This window comes from Dermacentor silvarum, chromosome 8 (genome assembly GCF_013339745.2).
Source record: "Dermacentor silvarum isolate Dsil-2018 chromosome 8, BIME_Dsil_1.4, whole genome shotgun sequence".
Taxonomy (NCBI): Eukaryota; Metazoa; Arthropoda; class Arachnida; order Ixodida; family Ixodidae; genus Dermacentor; species Dermacentor silvarum.
Window position 1 is genome coordinate 17952068 of NC_051161.1, and position 20662 is coordinate 17972729.

General features: G+C 44.0%; 1 protein-coding gene across 2 annotated transcripts in view; it reads right to left on the reverse strand.

Annotated features, from left to right (window-relative positions):
- Nucleotides 1–2441: 2441 nt before the first annotated feature.
- Nucleotides 2442–20662, reverse strand: part of LOC119460711 (CTP synthase 1) — a 33900-nt gene continuing 15679 nt past the window's right edge. For both annotated transcript variants that reach the window (XM_037721773.2, XM_037721772.2), the window contains exons 11-17: nt 16760–16866; nt 15007–15103; nt 13175–13327; nt 10481–10719; nt 8215–8515; nt 3160–3204; nt 2442–2765 (exon numbers count right to left, since the gene is read on the reverse strand). In XM_037721773.2, the coding sequence (XP_037577701.1) occupies nt 2737–2765; nt 3160–3204; nt 8215–8515; nt 10481–10719; nt 13175–13327; nt 15007–15103; nt 16760–16866 (971 nt within the window). In that variant the 3' untranslated portion in view covers nt 2442–2736. The remainder of the gene's footprint in view (nt 2766–3159; nt 3205–8214; nt 8516–10480; nt 10720–13174; nt 13328–15006; nt 15104–16759; nt 16867–20662) is intronic.

The window sequence follows — 20662 nt, forward strand, 5'->3', positions numbered from 1 at the left end:
GATGGGACGCGTCGGCGTCCACGGGCGACGGCGTTCCTAGCGCATTCCTCACGCTTTTTCTACGATGTTCCCAGACAAGAGTCCTTGACCAACGCTCCGTATATACTACCAACGCCAACTCCTCTCACACCCCACTCCTCCGTTCACCTGCTTTTTTTTTCCTACACCTCCACTGGTTGGCGCGCCTCACGCTCTCTCCTCCAACGCGAGTATTGGACGGCGCGACTTACGTCCAAGGAGGTTATATAACCTCCTTGCTTGCGTCAACCCCACTCCCTGTTCTCCTATTCATCTGCACCCTCTCACAGCATTCTCACAGGGAAAAGGGGGTCACTCCAACCCCTTTCTCCTTGTTGAGCTCTTTTTCTCTCCTCTCCCACGCGGTCACGGGGCCCCTTTTTAGCGAAGTCCGACAACGACGGCACAGGGCCCGCATAAACAGCTTCGCTGTAATAAAGAACAAATGATACAGGTACTAATATTGCCTTAGAAATGATAACTCCAAACTGATAGTCCTCGTTAGAGTGTGCTTCTTCGCACAAGGAGTCATAATGCGAAGAAGCCAGATTTCAGGAGTTCTCAAGCTCGTCGCGCGGTCTTTACCCTACGTAGCGATATAAAAGAGCAGATTTATGCGGCCTAGCAGAATTACAGCCCAATTCCATGTGAAGCTGTTTCTTACAAGCAGATTCCTATGATTTCATCTGCACGTAATTAAACCACGCACGAAAAAACGTGGCCCGCATGACTTCCTTTAATTTGCACCAAATATCATCGCGGTGGCTGTAGTAGTTCCTCCAGGACAGCAAGCTAAATTCTGCACCGTTCATGAAACACTTATAATGCCGGCTCCTTTAGAATACATTGTAGTCTATATATTTGCCGATAAAATATTAACTAAACCTAAGCAGACGTCATTGAAATCCATGATGTCACGGCGACCTAGTGCGGGAGCTTGAAGGTGGCGTCGCCGCCCAGTCTTTCGCTTTTGCGTCTTTTCTGACTTACCGAAACTCCTTTCATAGTAGGAGTGTCGCTTCTGTATTAGCTCACATAGCGTTTCACTGAAGTGGCCCTCTAAGATTTTTTTTTTTTTTGCATAGGTAGTATTTTCATCAAATTCAATCTCGGTGGCAGTTATATACAGTTCTGGGGACAACAGGCCGTTTTAAATTTTATGCCGTAAAACACTCCCGAGCGCTTTCGCAATTTACTGCAGGCGCCGTAATTAACCCACACACTTTTGAACTTTGCCTATACATAACGCAGCATATAAAGAGAGAGACTGGTTTAGCCCACCAAGGAAACCTACTACATGCCTCTTGAAATGCACGAAAATAGGGAGAAAACGAATGCTCAGTAATTACTTTAGAACTAATAATTAAGCTAGAAGCATTAGACGTTTCTCAATTAATTTATAACATGGCCTCCATTTCCACCAAATGTATACCCGATGTCGTGTAGTTTTCCTTGGAGACAGGAAATATAGCAGATAACAGTTGTACTAACACTTTCAAGCACGTGCTCAAGGAACTCTTTTGTGAAGCTCGTAATTACCTCAGGCTCTTGAAACTTTTGACACATATCACTCACAGGATGTCCCCATTCTCTCAAAATGTCAACTTTGTGGCAAGTTGAGTTCTTTTAGACCATCGGGCAAACTTCCTGCGGGGTTAGCAAAATATGCTTGCAAAGCTCTGGAACGCTTCTACAAGCAATTTTCCACAAAGGTGGTAACTAACCCCCCCCCCCCCTATACATTTCAAACATTTATCGTACATCAGCCACAACATACTTCTCGTTTAAAGTAAATATAAGCAATATGCGTCTTTTAGCTAACCAAGAACACTGGGAAAACTCCGCACCTCATATAACACATAGAAATTGGGAGAAAACCAGTATTCAGCAATTATTTCCAAAGCTCATAATCCACCTGCGCACTTCAAGCCTTTGGTACACACCACCATAACATGGCACTCATTCTCTCCAAAACAAGACTGCTGGTGTCTTTGGATCTCCCAGGGCAGCTGGGAAACTTTGCAAGTGTTTCATATAACACCAGTAAACATGCAGAAAACAAGGATTTAGCAATTTTCATTTAGCCCCTAACCAAGGCACTTAAAAATTTGTTTACACTGTTGCCACTAGCAGCTGCAGCTTGACCTGGCAACATCTTGCTTAGTAACAGAACCGTAGAGCACCGTAGACAATGAGAAAAGATCACATGGCAAATAACTCGCCACACAAAACCAAGAAAATCCACTAAATGGTCAAGAGGTTGTTCACTTGGTTACCACATAGCTTTGTGACATCAAGTTCCAGGTTGCACTTTAAAGTACATATGTAATAAAAAAATTGAATGAAGCAGACACTAACAAGTACCAACATGATGTGTTCTTAATAAATAACTCCAACATTCACTAAATGAAGTGAAAGCAAAATAGGCTGAGGAGTAATAATTTTATTCAGTGTACAGTTGAGAGTTCTAAAACAGTTACATGTAAATTCTACTTGGCACCCATAAAAATAGTCAACGATCTGATAAATGACATTTTCCATCTTAATTCACATCTTCCCATTTACAATATTGTCCACGTTCGCAAGGTGTATGATGCAAGTTAGTAGAACGGCCAGATGTTGACATTGTACCTGAAAACCACAAGATGGCCTAGGGCGTGCACATTTTCGTGTCTTGGTGCCCGGGTATAGATATCATCGCTACATGCCCTCGGTATCTCAAATATCAGCTCCATACGATGATGAACCTGTAATTGATACAAAGGTGACAGCACTCTTGCTGATGTTGTCTACTAAGGAGAAGCGTACTTGAACACTATAATGCTTCAGATTGTATTCATAGCGCTACACATTTCTGAGTAATAATCATAAGTATTCATTTCATATTAAAGAAAAGGCTATTGAATTATGTTTTATAACGTTCAGGCAATGTCACTCATTTTGAGTGAACATTACAACAATCAATTAAATAGGATAAGCATAGTACAAGGTAAAAATGAGAAACACATCTGTGAAAAGAGAAAACGTTAAGGGTTTAGACAGTCAATTAAAGCCCAGTGTTTTTCTATGGCCCAACACAAGAACTTGAAGTGTACCACAGCGAAACTCGATAAAATTTTTGCCAGAACTAGTCAGGCTTACCTTTCCTTATACCGTAGTGGAAACGACGCTGCTTCAAAGACTTGTCTGCAGAAAAACAAAAGTATATGAGTCTGTAAATGTCTATCTGATGTCTCCGAAAGAAAAAAAATATGAGCAGACTTCAGAGATTCCTGCCAGCTCTGGATTCGTTTGGTGCGATAGCAGTAGGCTCTCACAACGTTGTCTTATCATGAAAACATTAATAAATTTCAACCAACCTTCAGCACAGTGGTACTAGCCTAGGCTAAAATGTAGGTAAGCATGTCGACAGCTGCAGACAATAGCCATGGCAGGCTAAAAGATATGCCAGAAGCATGTTTCTGTAAAATTTAAGGTAAAAAGAAAAAAAAAAGAAAATTATGTTCTTTGGGTAACCTCACAGCCACTATGGTTAAATTCCATGACTCTGCCAGTGAAATGCTAATGACTTTGAGATTAACTATATACTACCTTAACACTTTAGAATGTACATGCAGTGTATCTATGAAAAAAGTATAACAGTTGTTCAATGTGCAACAAAAATGTAGAGCAACCAGACCTTGATTTAATCATTCTTAACTGTATCAACATGTGGATAGTTTACTGTAGTAAATTCTGTTCAAAAGATATCATGCTTTACTGCATTTTGTAAAAATGAGCAGGCAATGTTGAACACAGCACAATGAACTAAAACAAATTGCAAGTCATACACCCAGACAACCATATCAATAATATTAACAATTGTAATCATAGCAAAATTCACATTTAGGCTGCATTTCTGCATACAAAGTAACAGTGTCTCCGTGTGTCCTTTAACCAACATGTACAACAACCTTAGAACAATAGAACTATACTCCTAGCTTACATTGGAACATATCATGAAGCTTCAAACCCCATGACATTAGACTATGCCTCAAAAAGTATATCAGTGTCACTAAAACAAGCACATCAAAAAAGGTCGCCACTTAGCCTCATCGCATAACGCAAGAGTGATTGTAACAATGTACTAAACCTGAGGAGAGACTTGACAATGAAATTTACACTTGCTCTTCAGGCACTTTAACTATTACGGCTGCAGTGAAAATACATATGTAATTTACACCATACAGCCAGAGCTAAAAGTTGTATTTCAGTTCCTCTCTACCATGTAACAACATGGAAGTAATTATAACGTTTTAAACAATAATTCAAATGTTCACGATACATGAATCTTCATGCGGACATAAAAAAAATACTGAGGTCAACAATCCACAAAACGTATCATATACAACCGACACTTTCAATGTTCAAAGTACAGTAAAACCTCGTTAATTCGACCCTCGGTAATTCGGAAATTCAGATAATTCGGTCTCGTCCGCTGGACCCGGCAGGCGTATGCATTATTTAATGAAATTAAATTCGTTAATTCAGACTTATCTGGCCTCACATTGGTTAATTCGGATAACTCTCTGAGCTCGGCGAGCGCCTCAAATGTACGACGCAAAGGAGCAGAAACGGTCCTTAGCGGCCACCGAAACAAAGCGGCGGATTTCGCATCGCCATAGTTATCAGTGGAAATCGTACGTGAATGATAGCAATGCCAAAACGCTTCATGCCTATTTGTGCTTTAAAGCCTTTATCTTACGTTTACCGCCGCACATAGCACCACGTTGGCCGCGTACCTTCATCACTGCATAGCTGAGATCCATGACCGCGTCGATAGCAACCACGGTATTGTCGGCAGCGGTTGCGACAGTAGTTTCGCTTAGACTCGGTGCACACGTCGGCCGCATGCGTTCATGACTGCGTAGTCGCCATCCACGATTGCGTCGATAGTGGCCGCGGTTTCGTCCGCAGCGGTTGCGGAGAACAGTACTGTAGTTTCGTTTTGACTTGGTACGCGTGTCGGCCGCGTGCCTTTATAACTGCGTAGTGGTGATTCACGACCAGGTTGATAGCGACCGCGGTTTTGTCCGCAGTAGCAGCAAATGGTAGTTTCGTTTTGACTCGGGGCCTGCGTCGGTCGTACACCTTCAGAACGGCAAGGTAGCCGTCCATCATCACATCATCGCGTCAACAGCAGCTGCGGTTTCATCCGCCGTGGTTGCGACAAAAAGTAGTTTCGCCTTTACTCAGTGCAGAGCTGTCGAAGACGTAGAGCACTGTTTCACTGTTTACATCAAGATGGGCGGCGAGCTGGCGAAAAATAATTTGGATGTGTGCGCGGCAGTGAAAAGCGCGTCTCAGATGAAGACGCACGCCGCAGCCGTGCTGCTAAGGAAGTCGCGAGGCCTTCGCCGCTGTGAGCGCTAATCAGTCCTGTGATGACGAGAATTGCAGCTTCCCCACTGCTTTTGTGCAAAATAAAAACAGGATTTGCAAATTCATTAAGTAAATAAAAAGTGTTGGCGTAGTAAGCATTTGTTTGTTTTCTTGATACCCTCGATAATTCAACATACGGTTAATTCAGACATTTATTTTTTTTGGCCCCGTTAAATCCGAATTAACGAGGTTTTACTTATACCTATGCATCTATGATACAAAAACCATGCTGGTCATCCAGGCAGCATACTGGTTATAAGGAAGAGTCGAAGCAGTCAAGCCACCAAACAAGACGTGGTAAATGAGAGGCTCCTCGTCCCGTTTCTTTGAGTTACCTTTTAACAAGGGGTGCAGAGCTGGTTGACATAAAGGCATGTTGTGCGCGGCAGCTGTAGAGAAAGGGATTTTGCGCATTGCTCCAGCCTGGCACTATACCGTATAGACTCGTGTAAGGGCCGCACCCCCAACTTGGCAGCCCAAAATTTGGAGAGAAAAAAATTTCCAGTGGAGAAGCAATCGCGTTCGGTGCCCCGGTGCCATGCGCACATCGGTGAATTTTTTTCGTGCTGCATGCTTCCGCGTGCCGCTACTATATGGCGAGAGCTGCGCATTGACCTCTGATACAATGGTACAACTGCGGATCCAGGGTGTGCACAAGTCGCCGGCTGCACCGGTTCCCATTCTGACCCGGAGGCTCGGTCCTGCCAAAGGGCCGTACCTCGTGAAAATTGCGAAAAAGAAGAGTGGCCTTTACATTAGGCTATATGCTATTCTTTTAAAGTGAGCCTTCCAGTGATATACCAAGACTTGCGGCACTGTCAATGGCCTTTCTATGCCATTTTATTTTGCTATGCGTCTCTGCCACTGGCAACAACACAGCTCTGCAATAGTTTGCAAGAAAACTGAAGTTTGGCTATAAATTCCAGTTTTCTCTGCCAATAACTTTTGTCTTCCCACCAAACAAGCATTCACGGTATTCTAACCTGTCGGTCTAGCAGAACTACATTTTCTTCTTACTGCACTATAAAAGGATGTTTCGTACTAGCTGAATTTCATTGACGAAACTGATAGCATGGCACTGCAGTACTCCAATTTTTTTTTTGTAAATTTTATCATGGAACAGATGACAAATGTGACATTGACGTGGCTGCTCATTCACTTCTATAACCTACTATCCCCTACCAGTGCAGTGTGTCCAGAAAAAGCATTCGCAAGATTCCCGACCACACAGCAGACCCTAGTGAACTTTTATTTAAGTAAAGCAACCTCCTCTATTCTTATTCGTGACTCTCAATAAGCAGCACAGTCACCGACCATTAATTCAAACATGCTTGATTATTTCGACAACTTTGTGGCACCACCACTGGACTCGCAGACTTAATGTACAAGGACAACGAAAATTTCGGACACCTTACAGCTCGCCGCGCGATAATTTGGACTCGGACTGCACAGCCATAAGCTAATTTGACCACCAAGTAGAGCAGTAATAAAGATATGTTCGTTTTGATCTGTCATCGAAATGGTCGTCAGTCATGTCGTCAGTCACGTCGTCGGCGCCTCCTCGAAACCGGAACTAGCGAAGCCTAGTCGATCTAGTAGTTGCCGACTGTGCCCAAACCGCTGGACAAGCCAAGCACTAGTTGTAAAGGTTGCATTTGCGATTTGTCATGCAAGTTCTGTTCCTCTATCACCATCCACCGTTCATAGCCAGCTGATCCTGTTGATAATGCGGATGGAGTGTTGCTCTGACCACTGACGAAGGGTGAAAAGCGTGAGAAGGAATACCTTCACTTCACTTTCATACCTTCACTTTCGCAATATTTCGCTGCAACTAGCACCGGACACATCTACGAGCACTCTGCCAAGATTACCGTCGCTCGTAGAAGCCAATGCGTCTTGCGCTAGTCACAAGAAACTGAAGTTATCCCCACAAGTGACGATCCAAGAATACAGCACACCTTTTTTTGGCCACTTGCGAAATATAGTCACTTATTTTCTGGTGAATCTGGTATTTCGGATTCCCAATTATTCGGACGTTTTGGCGATCCTGATAGAGTTTGAATTATCGGTCGGTGACTATCTACACATCATCAATGTCGCACTGAAATCTCATTCACAACTTCCACAAGGCTCGTGGAAATGAGCCGGAGATAAGGGGACTGATTAAAGTACAGTTATTCACGGTATTAGCACTGTGTGAGCTTGGCAGCCATGATGACACTACTAAAGTAAGGTTTGTGCATTGTACTACTAGTATCAGCCACCTAGACAAGATGGCACACACAGAAACAAAAGCTCAACTACAGTGTCAAAACAATTTATGACCTCAATATCTAACAAAATGAGTCGGCAGTGGCGATTACCAACAGTCCGGCTACATCCGCGTTTCTTTCAGTGGCAATTCGGCAGCAGTCCAAGTTTCCCTAGCCTACAACGGCTAAGGAAGAAATATACAAGGCATTCCACCAACTTACAGGTGTTGCACGACTAAAGCATCTATGCTTTCCATATGCAAGTCCCACAAAGGTGTTTCACTTGCACTTTTTTCGTGAAAGCTGTTGCCACAGATGCATACTACAGACAATGCTATCAGTAATACACCAGAAATATTGAAGAAATAAAAAGCAGTGTTCATCAATGTTACTCAAACACAAAAAACATGCTCCAATGGCGAGGATAAACGTGATATATATAACATGCAGCACTGTCCGTAACAGAAGACCATTTTCTCCAGAAACACTAGCAACCTTCGAAATGCCTACGAATCATGCTGACCGCTCTTTGGAGACTTGGCATTCAAGCAAGTGCTGTCGTAAGACTCATCGACCTCTTCTACTGTCAGGATTTTCCCGTTGCAGCAGGGCGGCGAGTGATGGCCTTCAGAGACACTGGGCGGGTCGGGATCATCGTTGCACGTTGTAACTGAACGGTAATCTTCGCTTCGCGAAAACCCCGGCGTCAATGCGCTACCATGTGCTGCTTGATGACTAGCATGATGCAAGTCATGGTGCAAGTCATGGTGCAAGTCATGGTGCAAGTCATGGTGAATAATCGATTCCCGGCCAGGCATCGATACCTGCAGTTTACAAAAGGTCAGAGATCAGAAAGACTGTAAGGTAAACCGTGCAGGTCATGGACTGAAGCGTTTCGCCCTATGCTCCTTTTTATACAGATCTGAGATGCCTACTATGTATTAAATATGTCACATTTTGTGACAAAGTATGCAAATTAATGTTACACCAAATGACATAACATATGCACCTACATCATTCATATGTGATGCACTTTTTTTTTTGTAGTAAATGGAAGCAGTGAGACAAGTCTCTACAGTTGACTTTTTAATTCCAGCCTAATGGGACCAACAAAATTGACCAAGTTATCCGGCAGGTCGAATTAAACAAGATGCAGAAAAAACGCTAACACACACCACTGATTCATTTGCCAATATTTGCCTCTGAATCAAACATGCGCCCATTTTAGTGTGTCCAAAGTAGAAAAATAACGCTGAAATTATATTAAAGCTCCTAAACAAATTATAAATCTAACAAGCACCGATTTTTTAGCAAATAACATGGGTAAAGGTCTAATATGTGTTGCACAATGATGGCTGATTTCCTAAAGTCAGCTTCGCCGCAATACATCCGTGTTATGCAGTAAAACACAAACGCCGCAAAAACTGTTTTGGTTTAGTATCCGATAGCACTGTGCAGGCAATTTTCTGCCCAATTTCCTTAAAAATAAAGTAAAAGACGTGTGTTACAATCAGGTAAATACCATAATCTGACACTGTGAGCTACGGCTATTGCTTGAAAAGTTTTCTAGGGCAAGCCAGAAATAGCCTTTATCAATGGGAGACGTATTTACTGTCCCCTAAGCTCCACTGAGACAGACGCCTGCCACTAAAGGAGTTGCTATCGGGGTCACTATGAGGGTCAGGTGCGTGCGTGCTGACTGGTCAAGTTCGAATTATCCGGCAAAGGCTCATATTACGTTTGAAATAACGAAAGCTTGGGTCCATAGAAGTGCATAAGCGCTGCCAGGGACCTTGGGTCAGGATAGAATTAACCGAAAAATCGAATTCACCAGAGTCTAATAAATGGAAGTCTACTGTACAGGCTTCGTAGTGTTACCTGCTAAGTATGAAAGAGTAAAGGCTGTCTCAATACCACATTTCGTATGGGCAGTTGCCCACACTACAAGTAAGACCCAATAGGGCAGGACCCCTTTGGCACTGCAGTTACAAAAGACCAGGATTATTGCAACAATGAACTCTGATAACTCGATTTTTCATATGTTGTGTTTTGCTATATATACTCAAAAGTGTTTAATTTCTCATGCTGAGCTATATTACGTGATTTGGGTACTTCTGTGACCCAAGATGGCAGCAACATTGTGCAGGTGCAGTCAAGGCTGGTGAAAAGAAAAAGGAAAATTAAAGCCTTGGGCCTAATTAGGAGACAATGATTACAGCAACTGGAAGTGTGGTTTTAGTATTTTGCTTATTTTTCTTGGTGATCTGAACTTTTTTTAAACCAAGCTATTAATGCTAAGAGCACCGAGTTTGAGAATCGCACCAAACTACCCCTTCAGCTTTATTGATTTTTGCTTTATACTTCGAAAAAGAAGGGGTGGAGGAAATGTAGTGTTGGCTTGGCCATATGTCGTCATGAATCGGTGCTGGCCTCAATAAAATTAAATTCTGATGTTTTACATTCCAAAACCATGATATGATCATGAGGCACATTGTAGTGAGAGACTAAATTAAATTAAACTTGACCACCTGGTGTTATTTAAAATACACCTAAACCTAAGTACACAAGCATTTTTGCATTTCACCCTCATCAAAATGCAGCCGCCACGGCTGGAAAGTTTCAATGAAAAATCTTTAGTCTTAAGTTTGTGGCTAACGGCATCTCACCATTCCACTACTCCCTGTTCGGTACTTCAGTTTAACCTTTAACAGTCCATTTCACCAACTAGCCCACACTTTCTACCTTTCTAGAGTAATGACCAAGCACAGACGAATAGAAAACGTCCCTACCCGGACAGGCATTGTGGATGTGCCCGCTTCAACACGGACAGGAACAGGCTCATGCGTCTCATCCTCAGACGAAGAGCCTATGTCACTCAGTTGCCGAGGTGACATGCGGCACCCGCGGAGGAGGAACCCATTTAGGCGGCCACACGAAGCCAAGATGAGCCCCATGTAAGGCGGCGATGGCTTCAGTGGCCGGCTGATGTACTCTGGATGAAACTGAACACCCACAAAATATGGGTGATCTGCAAAAGTAAAAATACGATGCAGGCATGCAAGACTCTGAGCATAAGAGCATGATCCACTCTTAAAGGGAGAGAGAGAGAGATAAGTTTAATGATGCGAAATGCAGAGAGGTCGACCTGAGGTAAATTCCTCTAGCCAGCTACTTTGCGTTGGGGGAAGGGGAAGAGGGAAAGAAAGAGGGAAGAAAGAGGCGCATGATGGGTGACGATGATGAGAGAAGGAGGATGTAAAACATATGGCAAGCACTTTGGCATGCTCAAAGCCTACAGTCCATGCCCGTACTTTTTAAAAAGTTCAGTAACGCCTGCATGGCCTTGAATCTTGATTGAGTGTCTGGCCAAGGGCCTAAAATAACGTCCTCCGACAACGGCGGGCTGTCGAGACGCGTAAGGTCATTATTCAACCTTTGACGCTCTTGCACGTACCTAGGGCAGTCACAAAGCACATGAGCTATAGTCTCTTTGACATTGCACAATTCACAGTCTGGAGACTCGGTGCGTCACATGAGGTGTACGTATCCGCGCGTAAACGCTACCCCCAGCCTTAGTCTGTGCAGAAGACTGGCACAGCTGCGTTGAATTTTCGGTGGTAGCCTAAATTTCATGGTAGGGTCCAATCTCTGCAGTCGTCCGTGTCGATTATCCGGACTGTCCCAGTGCTTTTCTGTCGATTTTCGGATGACACTGGAGAGAAGGCAGTTGGCACCCGCTCTTGAAAAAGGAATCGCAAGCATTGAGTCTGGTTCTTCCAGTGCTTTCTCCGCTTCAGCATCAGCCAATTCGTTGCCGTGTATACCACAGTGACTGGGAATCCACTGAAATGTGATGTGGTGGCCGTTTTCTTGCGCTAAAGTGTATAGCTCGGCAGTTTGAAGAGCCAACACCCTGTAAGTGCTTTCTTTCAACACCAGTCTAAGATCCACTCTTAAAGGGCCCCTAAACCACCTTTGACATGTTTTTACATTCTAAGTAGACAAGCACATTGCGCACAGTATACCGTGACTATCATCATTCACAAATATGGCACAGCTACATGCCACAGTAAAGCCACCAATTTAAGATATACTTCAGGGCTCCTTTCCGGACATGACTTCCCCAGGGTAAAAGCTGTTCATCGGTCGGTCCACGAGGTCCCCGGTCAACTTGATGAAAGTTGGTTGTGTGCTCCGAAAATGGAGGGGAGCTTGCCCATTATCTGCTGCTGAACCTGTTATGAAGTTTCCATTCAGTGGGCATTCCGCAGAGGGCGATTAGAAGCAGACAATGAAGGAGCCTTTCTTTTTGTCAGTCGACGTGACCCGTAGTTATCGCTGCACAGCACCGGTGGTTGGTGTGAGTACGCAGCCAGGTGAAGAGAACACGAGTGGGGAGAGCAGCGAAGGAAAGCAAGAAACAGTGGCGGCCGTGCAGTTGCTCATCAAATGCCTGTAACTTTGCTATTACAGCATCATTAAAAAAAAATTATTGTGGCTGCATGTTCGTTGTACACTGGTTCACAGTGGTTAAAGGCACCTCGCTGGTAAGAAGGCGAATTAACTGCAGCATTTGGCATACTTTTCTGCCTTATCAAGTCTCCTCTCCCAGCAAGAGTGGATTTTTCAGTTTTGTAGAAATAGGTTTGAATAGTGAAATTTCCTAATCGAATACGAAAAAAAGAAGAATTTCATATATTTTGTCATTTCTATATCAGCATGAAAAATGAAGATCATGTGTAGTTAGTTTGGTAAAAAAAAATCGAGCTCATAGACATTGACACATGCATGTAATACCATTCACAATTAGATGTCTGGACAACTTAGGAGCTTGAAAATGATAAACGGCTTTCTATTATCTGTAGGGCCAAGGCAATAAGAGTCATGAAAAGGGGAACAGAATGTTTGCAGATGCATGTAGAGTGTTGTGTTCGCGAAGGAGAGAAGTGTGGCACTACAGCATTGTACATCAATATGGCGAGACTGCCCAAATAATTCAGACAAAATTCATATATAGGCTACCTAAAAGCGAGCCATTCTTATTGAATGACAGGAAATTATTGAGCAGAAGTTATCTGCCCCATGCATTCGTTAGGAAACTGCTGCGCCTGGGCAACAACCACAGCTATCCTGCAGCAGAATCATTCTTAACATCTGTCATTCTGTCTTGAAACGCTTTTTTCAAAAAGTATTCTTATCGCTTAGATATTCGAAAGAAATGAATATTCCACAACTTTGGATAGTGAATTCTCAAATCGAATAGCAAGGACTATTTGATTCGTATTAGACATTTTGAATATTCACACAACCCTAGCAGTTCCCTAATACAGCAACTTATTTTTTTTCTTTAATAAGTCAATTTGGTTACACTGAAGCTCAATTGAATGCGACTTTTTAATCTATGATGGATGTGATGTGATCAAGGGAAATCAATGAGGTGTGTTTACTGCCGACCAGAAAAGCACACGTTGCACTTAACTTACCAGATAGTTCTATCACTTCCATTCGTTTTCCTGAAGTGTCCTTGCCGACAAACTTCAGGCCAGCTTTCTCAAGCTCAGGGACATAGGAAGGGTTCACTTCATACCGATGCCGATGCCTTTCTTCAATTTTGTCCACGTTCTGGTACAGCTTCCCTGCAATCACCATCACAGACATTTCCAACAGCTTAATTCATGCGCAGTCAAAGTCCAGTGTCACTTTCAGATAGATTACATATGAAATATAGTTCTAAAGCATCAAGAGTAAAAAAATAAAAAAGGAAGAGGGAAATCAAACAGGAAGTTAAATACTATTGCCAAAGAGGATGTTTCCTAAAACACGCAACTTTCTCAGCGATTTTCTACCCTGTACTTTAAAAGCATGCGAAGTTGGTTCATTAATCTCGATAAATTATGCATTTAGGCAGAATAAAAAAATTGTCCAAATTGCTTCATAGAGTGGCCAGCAACATTAATTTGGTCATGTCCTCCTATAGAGCACCGCAAAAGCTTTGAACCTAAGCTAGAGATAGCTGGCCCATCTCATATATGCACAGCTAGAGGAAAATAATGTCAGTAATGTGAAACCTTTGCAGTTCGGAAAATTGGATAATTATAATCTCATCTCTGATACTGGCAAGCTTATGCATTATTTAATGGCACGAAATTTTAGTTCACTCAGATGTAACTATCCATGATGAACTTTGGAGTACGCTGAGCACGAAGCACTGCAAGCGTGCGACATGAAAGAGCAAGAGTGGCGGGAGCGTGCAACCAAAATGAAGCAGCACAGTCCCAACTAGTACCTATTTATCAATGGGAATCATATAAGAACAACATGAACATGAACAAGAATGCTTCACCAGGCTTTGTGCCTTTTTATTTTGTTTAGTGTCACGCATGGAACTGTATAGGCAGTGTGCCTTCAGGACTACATAGCCACGACAATGGTGACCACAAATTCATCTGCACTGGATTGTGGAAAGTGCTGTATTTCGTTTTGATTCAGTGCAAGGCATACGATGTCACAAACATTGTGGAAGCCACCAAGAATGAAAAGTGATATTACTATCGTGCCCTGTGCATAGGCATCGAACTTGCCAGCTCAGTGGTGAAAAAAATAATTGGGATGCACACACACTAGTAAGAAACACACCTACCAAGGTGAAGACATTCATCTTGCACCACTGCCACCCTGAGAAGGAAGTTCCAAAATGTTCGCTGCTGCGAGTCCTTACCAGCCACTATATAATAAGAACTGCAGCTTCAACACTTATTCTGTGCAAGATAGAAGCAACGGTAGCAGATTTCTTTAGTAAAGAAAGGCTTGTTGATGTGGTAAGATGTTTTCTTGGTCCATTCAAACTTTGACATTTAGTTAATGCGGACATTGTTTTCCTGCCTCAATAAATTACAAATTAACAAAATGTTATTGCAGTTTGCACTTCCCTGTGTCCACTGTGTCACCATCATCCGGAAAGTGCAATTACACAGTGCGAAGAAAAAAATCAAAGCTATGAGCCTGTCAACATCAGCATTCCCTAAAAGGACTTATATGGCACTCATTGGTATCAACTGCCCACTTAGCTATTTTCTGCACCTGTTGCTGCGACACGCACAGCAGAGAAAGTCATTTAATCGGAAAGGCCACCATAGGTGTGCAGAGTCTCAAAATAAATGTTCAATAGCATTACTGTGTCATGTCCCACTCTTACGGTTTGTCACATCTTTTGCATAGTTAATCAGTCATGCAAAACAAGCTCTTCCACTTGCGAGGTTGAATGAACGCTGTAACTGGAAAAACATGAGTACTACTGTCATATGGCTGCACTTACTCAACACAGAGTCTTGTGTGTTGAAGTGTGTTTCTCGCTTCCCAAGACGCATTGTGCCTCCCATTTGACCGACATTGTGCTCGGGCATTTCAATAATCTGCAAAGAGTGAGCAAACAAAAAACAGTAAGAACCGCTTGCTTAGCTCTGTCATCAAAAGATTTTTATATTATTTTTCATAAGTAGTGGTTGCTCAGACACCCAATTTACAGGATTTACGACACAGAAGTTATGGCAAGAAAGAACTGTAGAAAGCACAAAAGTAAACTATGTCACCCTGCTAGATAAATTACAGTTGAACCTCAACAAACAAAAACAGATATAACGAATTATGAAACACAAAGTAAATAAAAAAATAAAAGTTTCAACCAATAAAATTGGGATGTAACGAATATTATACCTGCAATCAATAACGGATACAGTAGAACCCCGCTGTTACAATCTCGGGTGCTGCGTTTTCTCGGCTGTTACATCGTTTTCAGCCGGTCCCGGCACAGCTCCCATAGAACCCAATGCATCAGTAACCCCGTTGTTGCGTCGTAACTGCGGGACTGTTCCCGTATCATACATTGCGAACTGCCACCTCGCGCTGGCCCAAGCAGCCATTTTGACTCTTCATGTCGCTTGGCTTGGTGACTTGACGAAGGAATTGGCCACCCAAAGTGCCAAGGGCTTCACCTATGACGGTTTCCGCCAGCAAAAGTATGGCCTTCGAGATCAGTATTTGCTATCTAAAGATGGTGTCTATGACGCGTTGTGGCCCTAGAATTAGTTTCAGCGTATACATGTTCCGTATAAAGTCCAAGGGCGATAACACCGTCGCGCGCCATTTGCTGTATGTGCGAGTGAAAGCATGCGAGGAGAGCCGACGACCGCACAAGAAAGAAAAGCAGGGAGGGAGCACGCCTTCCGTTGCGCTCGAGACATCGGCGAGGGAGCAAGGGATAGCGAGCGGCGTTGTACTCTAGCATCAACTGCGCACTGCGCGGCAGCGCGCGGGCCGTATCTTGAAAGCGATCCGTGTTGGGGGCAGAGTCTAGGAGTGTAGGTGCATCGGCGGCTCGTAGCTTTGTGTGTGCTGTGTGTTCTCGGTACTCAGTTTGCATTGAAACGATAGACAACAGCACGACAGTCACTTCGCTCGCTGCTGCAGCGGTGCTTCCTCACGCCAGCGCGTGTCCGCGCTCATCGAGTGTGATGTGTTGTTTGCCTGTGGGCGCTGACACCATGCTTGTTAATATAGTTAATAAGCAAATGTTGACAAGTTTATAAGGAACATAAAACTACTATCCTTACTTTGTACAGCTGTCTACTAATTTGCTATCGCAATCAATGCTTCAGCTTTCGGGTGAAACTACGACTTTTTTTCACACGTAGGAATTAAAATAATATTGTTGCAGTTCAACACTACTCCCATTTCTCAATTTTTCCTGTTTTTCGGCTTTTGCGTTTCCTGGCTCTTGGGTTTTTTTTTTTTTTCGGTCCTGTGAAAATCGTATCAGCGGGGTTCTACTGTATAATGAAGATATTTTCATGTCTGATGTGACTTTGTCCCAATGAGGTATAACTGTACAACACGCAGATTTTAAGATCCTACAGAATCACTCTTAAGAAATCACTGGACAGTTTGATATCGTTTCCACAACCACAGTTGCAAGACTCCTACGCAAATTTGATTTTTCCCTGTGTTCTCAAGAGAACTGTGACACACAAGAAAAAGCTTGCCAGTTCAAGAAAGTGGCAGCGAAAACTTACAACAGGGTGTGAAGTCTTGGAATTAATCTCGGCTGAGTTAGCATCCTCCCACCCTAGGACATTGCGAGAGAACTCGATCACTGCACACTGTAGCCCAAGGCACACACCTGCAAAAATGGCATCATATTTATTATGATCACAAGTATGAAACAGTGATCGGAAAACGCAGAATATCTCCTAATAAGTTGTCCTTGATACAAATCACATAGATGTGTTTTGATAAAAGCACTCAACCAATGCAATAACCGGCCTTTTAAAGGGGTTAAGCCTGCTGTAGGCTTCCCCTGTATGCAAGGACACTCAACATGAAGTGTTGGAAACAGCAAACATTTGAAATATATTTTAGTTCGCTTCCAAAGAGCGCCTAAATGCTCGTTCTCGCGACAGAGACCCATCGCTAGTGCGATTTACACCGACGTCACTGTGTTGGAAGTGCAACGAAAGTTTTAGTGACATCATACCACATTAGAGTGACGTACAATGAGCGGTGACCCACAGCACCGGGCAAACCTAGAGAGCCTCGAGTCTAGAGTGCAGTGAGCCGCATCGGACGCAGATGTAGAGTCGGAATTGGAGCTGCCGCAGCTAGCCATGACAACTGTGAGCGTGGTATTGTTTGCCTGCACTGGTACAGAAAGTGTGTGCGACAGCAGACGATGCAGCAGTGTGTGCGTCACAGCTTTGTGGGCCCACGTGACCAAGCTTCCTAGAGAGTGACGTCACTGCCCAACTTGGCACCCAGAAACCGCAACCGTTCACATAAATAATGCGAAATTAAATTATTTACTGAGAATATATGAATCTTCGAGCATGTATCATGCTTCCTGGAGCAATAAACGTCTGAAACAAAGAACACACAAGCCACAAATTTGATGTCTCAACCCCTTCAACATACAAAAAATATTTTAGACAATGGAGTAACACATGAATGCTACAAGCTGCTCTGAAGGCTTTAGTAGCATTCTGAAGAGATAGTAGCAGCATATGAATGAATGCGACAAGTTGCGTGTCTCGTCGCATTTTTAGCACATCGCACCCATGCAAACGGCAGTATTGCACTCGGAAGATGAATCACATTAGTCAAAACCCATAATAACGAAATCACCGGGGAAGCAAAAAAAAAATTGCTTTTGCTGGAATTTTGTTGGCGCAAGAATGAGACAGAAAAGACAGCGAAATGGCTTGCAAGGCAACAATTTATTGTGAAAAGTCGGTAAGCTAACTTCGCCGAGCCTTGCAGCAACTTGACAGCTCTGCCTTCACACTGCAAAAAGTGGTCCATTGCCACATCGTTGTCATGCTCGCCGAAAAACAAATGAATCTAACACTTCTTCTTCTTCTTTCTGGGGTTTTACGTGCCAAAACCAGTACTGATTATGAGGCACGCCGTAGTGGATGGCTCCAGAATAATTTTGACCACCTGAGGTTCTTTAACGTGCACTACAACGCAAGCACACGAGCGTTCTTGCATTTCGCTTCATCGAAATGCAGCCGCCGCGGCCGGGATTCAATCCCGCGATCTCGTGCTCAGCAGCGTAACGCCTTAGCTGACTGGGCCACCGCGGTGGGTAAACGAATCTAACACAGCCTGTGGGTTTGTCTTCTTCTCTCAATGTTTTGATCCTTGGTGGCCCTCGAAATTGTCAGCTTTGCACACATTACTTATGATGGCCTCGTCGGTCATCTCATCGTGCACGTCTTCATCCGCATACAAACTCGTTGATGCTGAAGCCATCTGGAACATCGTTTTCCATGGCACAAAGTTCACCCCATGCATTGGTCAGCGATGGCGGCACTGCACCGAGTGCGCATTCGGGCAGACCTTCCTACAGTGCTGCTGGAACAGCGCATGCCTGGTGAGTGGCAATGAAGCCATCGTGAGTAAAACAATTTGCAAACACAGCTACAAACATTTTACTGCACCATTTCCAAGCGCGCCAAGAATAGAGACCTTGTTTTTCAAAATTGTAGACAGCGAGCTGCAGGCAATTCCAAATTCATCAGCGATCTACATCTTCTTCCTAACCTTTTAAACCTGGGAAATAATTGCAGTTGTATCTCATAGCGTCAAAAGTTTGAGCTTTTTGGCTGGAGGCGGCATTCTTGGCAGGCTGGCAGAGCAGACAGTCCGATCGCCACACACACAACTGCCGTGCCTAGCACCAGCCGCACACACCGACCGTACTGCGCATACATGATCATGTGCACGGTAAACAAAGCACAAAGCATCATCAGAGTTTCCACATGTGGATTTGGTTAGTCAGCAATTATGGATCAGCATGACATGCAGGCGTTCCGCTCCACATTAGCCCATACCGTGATGGCACATATGATACAAATGTGCCCACTGCGAGGTCGCCTCTGCTTTATTTTGTCTTCTTGTTGTTTGTTTTTTAAATTTATATAAATTTCCGGTCAGGACACCACCTGACTCACCTGTTGGAAAGGGTAAACCACAATCATCCTCAACATCATCATCCCTGTCGCCTGTTGCAACTGCTCCACTGCTGTTTTTTGTAAACAAAAATGGCGACTGCCATGCAAGCACGCTATGGTGGTAGTTCAAACAATTTAAGGGTGCAACCAATGCATTTGACCAGTTTTTGGACCCTGCTAGCGTTATGCGAGTACATAATATGCGGACTGTCACTATAGAAAATTTCGTAAATGCAGGATTGCCGTAAAAAAAAGTTCCCAATGGGCATTCACCGCAGATCCGAAAATATTTCACTGCGACGAGTATTTCGTTGCCTCAGGATTTAGTTATCGCGCATTTCAACAGGAGAGGGTAGCATCATACAGTAAAACCCCAGTGATACGATCACGGCTGGGACGAATTTCGGTGATACGAATTCGTAACATTCCCCGTCCAAAAAACCTCCACTGTTCTGAACGCGTTGGCGTGCCGCTACGGATGATACTGACACGTATACATGTTTATCTTTCACCGGTGGCCGCTTTCCACCGGCTAACAAATGTCAAACGTTATCGCTCGGCGCAGGACGCGCCTGTATCGGAAGTTTCTAGAACGTTATCGATGCTTCTTTTCGTTGCCTGTTTTCACCGACGCTTATGTTATCTGATTGTGTGACCGATGCGAATTGTCTAGAACTTTCTGGAAGACACGCGGGCATCAGGGATTAATCTGGAACCTTCGATAACTCAGGTATAAAAGCCGACGCGTCGCGCCGCTGATCAGATTTTCGACGACCGCCGACTGTGTTCGCCGCTATCGTTGTGCTTTGAGTGTAGCTTGCTTTTGTGGGCACAGGTTCGCCCAATAAACAACCAGTTTCCTCATACACAGTTTTACGACTGTTTTCTTTACCGTCACTACTACGTGACATCTGTTGGAGGTGCTAGTTCGTTCATGCACCGAACGCCCCCACAAAGCCACGACCCAAGCCCGAAACCGGAGGACGAGACCAACGTCGCCAAGGAACAGCGAGCCAGCCGTAGGCAGCAAGGACTTTTGCCAGAATACGGACTTCTTCCCGAGAAGACCACAGCGATCAAGGCCAAGTCAACGACCACAATGGCAGCCCCAGCGTCCCCCATCCTGCTGCAACAACCTCGGGAGCCACCGACCTTTCGTGGATCATCGGCTGAAGACCCTGCAACCTGGCTGGAGACATATGAGAGGACCGCGACGTTCAACAAATGGAGCAACGACGACAAGCTGCGCCATGTTTATTTCTCGCTTGAAGACGGCTCCAGAACCTGGTTCGAGAATAGGGAGCGTGCACTAACAACTTGGGACCTCTTCCGAGCCGCATTCCTGGACACCTTCACGAGCGTCGTCCGTAAAGAAAGAGCTGCAGCCTTGTTGGAAAACCGTGTACAGCTCCCGAATGAGAGCATCGGTATGTACACTGAAGAAATGACTCGATTATTCCGGCACGC